This window comes from Nanorana parkeri, unplaced genomic scaffold, assembly GCF_000935625.1.
Source record: "Nanorana parkeri isolate BGI_ZX_2015 unplaced genomic scaffold, ASM93562v1 scaffold1291, whole genome shotgun sequence".
Taxonomy (NCBI): Eukaryota; Metazoa; Chordata; class Amphibia; order Anura; family Dicroglossidae; genus Nanorana; species Nanorana parkeri.
The window spans coordinates 67,591-74,731 of NW_017307559.1; the positions used below are offsets into that span (position 1 = coordinate 67,591).

Below are 7,141 nucleotides of genomic sequence, written 5' to 3' on the forward strand. Positions count from 1 at the left end.
TGGACAACACGCCCACCCCCCCCCCCCCCCCCCCCAGTATGATGGTGCATTTGTAGTTGTTCTCTGGCTGAAAACAAAAACGTTTGTGCAATTAGACGTTTACTTCTGGTACAAGTGACCGCTCCGGGCTGATCAACTACTACAAAAATAATTGACATTTCCGGCCTTCTCCATAATACACGAGTCAAAATCAAAGTATAAATGTTTGAGCAGCAGAATGGGAGCGCCGTCTACCTGCTGAGGAGTTGGTTTTCATCCAGGCATCGGTACAGTGAATTGGCCTACACCAGGGGTGGTCAACTCCGGCCCTCCTGCTGTTGTAGAACTACATGTCCCATGAGGCATAGCAAGACTACCAGTTACAGGCATGAGTCGCAGAGGCAGTTGGGATTGTGATTTGAAGTTGAAGCATGGCTGGAGGGTAGGAGTTGGCCACCCCCTGGGCTACACCAAAACCTGGCTGGAGGGCCGCAGTTGGCCACCCCCTGGGCTACGCCAAAACCTGGCTGGAGGGCCGCAGTTGGCCACCCCCTGGGCTACGCCAAAACCTGGCTGGAGGGTACGCGTGTCGCGCCCCCCTGGGCTACACCAAAACCTGGCTGGAGGGCCGCAGTTGGCCACCCCCTGGGCTACGCCAAAACCTGGCTGGAGGGCCGCAGTTGGCCGCCCCTGGGCTACGCCAAAACCCGGCTGGAGGGCCGCAGTTGGCCACCCCCTGGGCTACGCCAAAACCTGGCTGGAGGGCCGCAGTTGGCCACCCCCTGGGCTACGCCAAAACCTGGCTGGAGGGTCGCAGTTGGCCACCCCCTGGGCTATGCCAAAACCCGGTTATCTTGAAACCTTGCTAGTGTGATCTCCTGTTTTTATTCAGACACCACTCGTGGATGCTTTCTCATTGGTCTATCACTGATGGTCTTCCTGTCGCTCTCTTGCAGTATGCTCATGCACTGGGAAACTTCATAAAGTCTCAGCAGATCCCGGACCTGAAGGTTTGGACCAGTCACATGAAGCGTACCATCCAGACAGCGGAAGCGTTGCACGTCCCGTACGAGCAGTGGAAAGCCCTGAATGAGATCGATGCGGTAAGTGGAGAGGACGGTCTTTTCTGTAGGTACGCGGGGGGAACATTGCAGACCGATCTCTTCATCCACCATCCTAGAATAGTCTCCTGTGAATCTTAGAGCCGACCTTCCATCTAAAAATGCTTTGCACCATTCCAATCCTCCACAATATAAAAAAAGTGTTTTTACTTAATGGTCTTTTTGATCCATTTGAGCTGCCCTCTGGCCTCAGCGAGAATGACATTTCAGCCTCCTGGGGTACCGATCTCCAATATTCCGGGAGACATTGCTTTCCATCATTGATAAAATCGTGCAATATCTCGCAGGATGGCAACATGTAAACCAACATGGCACCAGATCTCTGCGTATGTGCGAAATATGGCGACATGTCAATGGGAGGCCGGCGGCTGGAATAGACAGCTGACCCCCCTGTGACATACAAGAGGAAGATGGCCCCGCAGTGTCAGAGAAGAGGACAACGCTGGATCTGCTAGGCTTGCAAGTATATTTATGCAAAATAAAAGGGTGTGAAGGCTGTGCTGGAGGATGGAGCTTCAGAAGGGTGGAGGCCAGTGCGGGAGGGAGCAGTTTTAGAAGAGATCAGGGTGCCTTAGAAGGGTGGAGGGCCGTGCCTGAGGAGGACTCTTTAGAAGGGTGGAGGTCCGTGCCTGAGGAGGACTCTTTAGAAGGGTGGGCGGCTGTGCATGAGGAGGAGGACTCTTGAAGGGTAAATGGCCGTGCCGGAGGAGGACTCTGGAAGGGTAAATGGCCGTGCCGGAGGAGGACTCTGGAAGGGTAAATGGCCGTGCCGGAGGAGGACTCTGGAAGGGTAAATGGCCGTGCCGGAGGAGGACTCTGGAAGGGTAAATGGCCGTGCCGGAGGAGGACTCTGGAAGGGTAAATGGCCGTGCCGGAGGAGGACTCTGGAAGGGTAAATGGCCGTGCCGGAGGAGGACTCTGGAAGGGTAAATGGCCGTGCCGGAGGAGGACTCTGGAAGGGTAAATGGCCGTGCCGGAGGAGGACTCTGGAAGGGTAAATGGCCGTGCCGGAGGAGGACTCTGGAAGGGTAAATGGCCGTGCCGGAGGAGGACTCTGGAAGGGTAAATGGCCGTGCCGGAGGAGGACTCTGGAAGGGTAAATGGCCGTGCCGGAGGAGGACTCTGGAAGGGTAAATGGCCGTGCCGGAGGAGGACTCTGGAAGGGTAAATGGCCGTGCCGGAGGAGGACTCTGGAAGGGTAAATGGCCGTGCCGGAGGAGGACTCTGGAAGGGTAAATGGCCGTGCCGGAGGAGGACTCTGGAAGGGTAAATGGCCGTGCCGGAGGAGGACTCTGGAAGGGTAAATGGCCGTGCCGGAGGAGGACTCTGGAAGGGTAAATGGCCGTGCCGGAGGAGGACTCTGGAAGGGTAAATGGCCGTGCCGGAGGAGGACTCTGGAAGGGTAAATGGCCGTGCCGGAGGAGGACTCTGGAAGGGTAAATGGCCGTGCCGGAGGAGGACTCTGGAAGGGTAAATGGCCGTGCCGGAGGAGGACTCTGGAAGGGTAAATGGCCGTGCCGGAGGAGGACTCTGGAAGGGTAAATGGCCGTGCCGGAGGAGGACTCTGGAAGGGTAAATGGCCGTGCCGGAGGAGGACTCTGGAAGGGTAAATGGCCGTGCCGGAGGAGGACTCTGGAAGGGTAAATGGCCGTGCCGGAGGAGGACTCTGGAAGGGTAAATGGCCGTGCCGGAGGAGGACTCTGGAAGGGTAAATGGCCGTGCCGGAGGAGGACTCTGGAAGGGTAAATGGCCGTGCCGGAGGAGGACTCTGGAAGGGTAAATGGCCGTGCCGGAGGAGGACTCTGGAAGGGTAAATGGCCGTGCCGGAGGAGGACTCTGGAAGGGTAAATGGCCGTGCCGGAGGAGGACTCTGGAAGGGTAAATGGCCGTGCCGGAGGAGGACTCTGGAAGGGTAAATGGCCGTGCCGGAGGAGGACTCTGGAAGGGTAAATGGCCGTGCCGGAGGAGGACTCTGGAAGGGTAAATGGCCGTGCCGGAGGAGGACTCTGGAAGGGTAAATGGCCGTGCCGGAGGAGGACTCTGGAAGGGTAAATGGCCGTGCCGGAGGAGGACTCTGGAAGGGTAAATGGCCGTGCCGGAGGAGGACTCTGGAAGGGTAAATGGCCGTGCCGGAGGAGGACTCTGGAAGGGTAAATGGCCGTGCCGGAGGAGGACTCTGGAAGGGTAAATGGCCGTGCCGGAGGAGGACTCTGGAAGGGTAAATGGCCGTGCCGGAGGAGGACTCTGGAAGGGTAAATGGCCGTGCCGGAGGAGGACTCTGGAAGGGTAAATGGCCGTGCCGGAGGAGGACTCTGGAAGGGTAAATGGCCGTGCCGGAGGAGGACTCTGGAAGGGTAAATGGCCGTGCCGGAGGAGGACTCTGGAAGGGTAAATGGCCGTGCCGGAGGAGGACTCTGGAAGGGTAAATGGCCGTGCCGGAGGAGGACTCTGGAAGGGTAAATGGCCGTGCCGGAGGAGGACTCTGGAAGGGTAAATGGCCGTGCCGGAGGAGGACTCTGGAAGGGTAAATGGCCGTGCCGGAGGAGGACTCTGGAAGGGTAAATGGCCGTGCCGGAGGAGGACTCTGGAAGGGTAAATGGCCGTGCCGGAGGAGGACTCTGGAAGGGTAAATGGCCGTGCCGGAGGAGGACTCTGGAAGGGTAAATGGCCGTGCCGGAGGAGGACTCTGGAAGGGTAAATGGCCGTGCCGGAGGAGGACTCTGGAAGGGTAAATGGCCGTGCCGGAGGAGGACTCTGGAAGGGTAAATGGCCGTGCCGGAGGAGGACTCTGGAAGGGTAAATGGCCGTGCCGGAGGAGGACTCTGGAAGGGTAAATGGCCGTGCCGGAGGAGGACTCTGGAAGGGTAAATGGCCGTGCCGGAGGAGGACTCTGGAAGGGTAAATGGCCGTGCCGGAGGAGGACTCTGGAAGGGTAAATGGCCGTGCCGGAGGAGGACTCTGGAAGGGTAAATGGCCGTGCCGGAGGAGGACTCTGGAAGGGTAAATGGCCGTGCCGGAGGAGGACTCTGGAAGGGTAAATGGCCGTGCCGGAGGAGGACTCTGGAAGGGTAAATGGCCGTGCCGGAGGAGGACTCTGGAAGGGTAAATGGCCGTGCCGGAGGAGGACTCTGGAAGGGTAAATGGCCGTGCCGGAGGAGGACTCTGGAAGGGTAAATGGCCGTGCCGGAGGAGGACTCTGGAAGGGTAAATGGCCGTGCCGGAGGAGGACTCTGGAAGGGTAAATGGCCGTGCCGGAGGAGGACTCTGGAAGGGTAAATGGCCGTGCCGGAGGAGGACTCTGGAAGGGTAAATGGCCGTGCCGGAGGAGGACTCTGGAAGGGTAAATGGCCGTGCCGGAGGAGGACTCTGGAAGGGTAAATGGCCGTGCCGGAGGAGGACTCTGGAAGGGTAAATGGCCGTGCCGGAGGAGGACTCTGGAAGGGTAAATGGCCGTGCCGGAGGAGGACTCTGGAAGGGTAAATGGCCGTGCCGGAGGAGGACTCTGGAAGGGTAAATGGCCGTGCCGGAGGAGGACTCTGGAAGGGTAAATGGCCGTGCCGGAGGAGGACTCTGGAAGGGTAAATGGCCGTGCCGGAGGAGGACTCTGGAAGGGTAAATGGCCGTGCCGGAGGAGGACTCTGGAAGGGTAAATGGCCGTGCCGGAGGAGGACTCTGGAAGGGTAAATGGCCGTGCCGGAGGAGGACTCTGGAAGGGTAAATGGCCGTGCCGGAGGAGGACTCTGGAAGGGTAAATGGCCGTGCCGGAGGAGGACTCTGGAAGGGTAAATGGCCGTGCCGGAGGAGGACTCTGGAAGGGTAAAAGCTACGCCAAAACCTGGCTGGAGGGCCGCAGTTGGCCACCCCCTGGGCTACGCCAAAACCTGGCTGGAGGGTCGCAGTTGGCCACCCCCTGGGCTATGCCAAAACCCGGTTATCTTGAAACCTTGCTAGTGTGATCTCCTGTTTTTATTCAGACACCACTCGTGGATGCTTTCTCATTGGTCTATCACTGATGGTCTTCCTGTCGCTCTCTTGCAGTATGCTCATGCACTGGGAAACTTCATAAAGTCTCAGCAGATCCCGGACCTGAAGGTTTGGACCAGTCACATGAAGCGTACCATCCAGACAGCGGAAGCGTTGCACGTCCCGTACGAGCAGTGGAAAGCCCTGAATGAGATCGATGCGGTAAGTGGAGAGGACGGTCTTTTCTGTAGGTACGCGGGGGGAACATTGCAGACCGATCTCTTCATCCACCATCCTAGAATAGTCTCCTGTGAATCTTAGAGCCGACCTTCCATCTAAAAATGCTTTGCACCATTCCAATCCTCCACAATATAAAAAAAGTGTTTTTACTTAATGGTCTTTTTGATCCATTTGAGCTGCCCTCTGGCCTCAGCGAGAATGACATTTCAGCCTCCTGGGGTACCGATCTCCAATATTCCGGGAGACATTGCTTTCCATCATTGATAAAATCGTGCAATATCTCGCAGGATGGCAACATGTAAACCAACATGGCACCAGATCTCTGCGTATGTGCGAAATATGGCGACATGTCAATGGGAGGCCGGCGGCTGGAATAGACAGCTGACCCCCCTGTGACATACAAGAGGAAGATGGCCCCGCAGTGTCAGAGAAGAGGACAACGCTGGATCTGCTAGGCTTGCAAGTATATTTATGCAAAATAAAAGGGTGTGAAGGCTGTGCTGGAGGATGGAGCTTCAGAAGGGTGGAGGCCAGTGCGGGAGGGAGCAGTTTTAGAAGAGATCAGGGTGCCTTAGAAGGGTGGAGGGCCGTGCCTGAGGAGGACTCTTTAGAAGGGTGGAGGTCCGTGCCTGAGGAGGACTCTTTAGAAGGGTGGGCGGCTGTGCATGAGGAGGAGGACTCTTGAAGGGTAAATGGCCGTGCCGGAGGAGGACTCTGGAAGGGTAAATGGCCGTGCCGGAGGAGGACTCTGGAAGGGTAAATGGCCGTGCCGGAGGAGGACTCTGGAAGGGTAAATGGCCGTGCCGGAGGAGGACTCTGGAAGGGTAAATGGCCGTGCCGGAGGAGGACTCTGGAAGGGTAAATGGCCGTGCCGGAGGAGGACTCTGGAAGGGTAAATGGCCGTGCCGGAGGAGGACTCTGGAAGGGTAAATGGCCGTGCCGGAGGAGGACTCTGGAAGGGTAAATGGCCGTGCCGGAGGAGGACTCTGGAAGGGTAAATGGCCGTGCCGGAGGAGGACTCTGGAAGGGTAAATGGCCGTGCCGGAGGAGGACTCTGGAAGGGTAAATGGCCGTGCCGGAGGAGGACTCTGGAAGGGTAAATGGCCGTGCCGGAGGAGGACTCTGGAAGGGTAAATGGCCGTGCCGGAGGAGGACTCTGGAAGGGTAAATGGCCGTGCCGGAGGAGGACTCTGGAAGGGTAAATGGCCGTGCCGGAGGAGGACTCTGGAAGGGTAAATGGCCGTGCCGGAGGAGGACTCTGGAAGGGTAAATGGCCGTGCCGGAGGAGGACTCTGGAAGGGTAAAGGGCCGTGCCGGAGGAGGACTCTGGAAGGGTAAAGGGCCGTGCCGGAGGAGGACTCTGGAAGGGTAAAGGGCCGTGCCGGAGGAGGACTCTAGAAGGGTAAAGGGCCGTGCCGGAGGAGGACTCTCTAGAAGGGTGGGGGCCCATGCTGGAGGGAGCAGTTTTCATGGGGTAGAGGGCCGTGCCGGAGGAGGGCACTTGAAGGTTGAAGGGCCGTGCAGAGAAGATCCAAGCTCATGCTCTCAGATATCACATGGAGACTTTAGTGCATACGATCGTAGTTGGCCACCGGCTTTATTTGCTGTTTCATTCTGATCTATTTATTATTCAAACACTGGAGACAAATGAGCCCCACAACATTTATCACTGGGGGGTGGGGGGGTATTGGAGTTAAAATTCCGACATTTGGGATATTCGGGTGGAATTTTTTCTCGGCTATGTTGCATTTTACTGTAATAATAATTTTCCGCTCCGATTGGCTCTTTGCAGAGAATGTCTATTGTTATAATTTGTTGCATTTAGCCAAATGTGGCAA

General features: G+C 57.5%; 1 protein-coding gene across 2 annotated transcripts in view; it reads left to right on the top strand.

Annotated features, from left to right (window-relative positions):
• PFKFB1 (6-phosphofructo-2-kinase/fructose-2,6-biphosphatase 1) overlaps nucleotides 1-7,141 on the top strand; it is a 31,892-nt gene that overhangs the window by 20,783 nt on the left and 3,968 nt on the right. For both annotated transcript variants that reach the window (XM_018569135.1, XM_018569136.1), the window contains exon 9: nucleotides 936-1,082. In XM_018569135.1, the coding sequence (XP_018424637.1) occupies nucleotides 936-1,082 (147 nt within the window). The remainder of the gene's footprint in view (nucleotides 1-935; nucleotides 1,083-7,141) is intronic.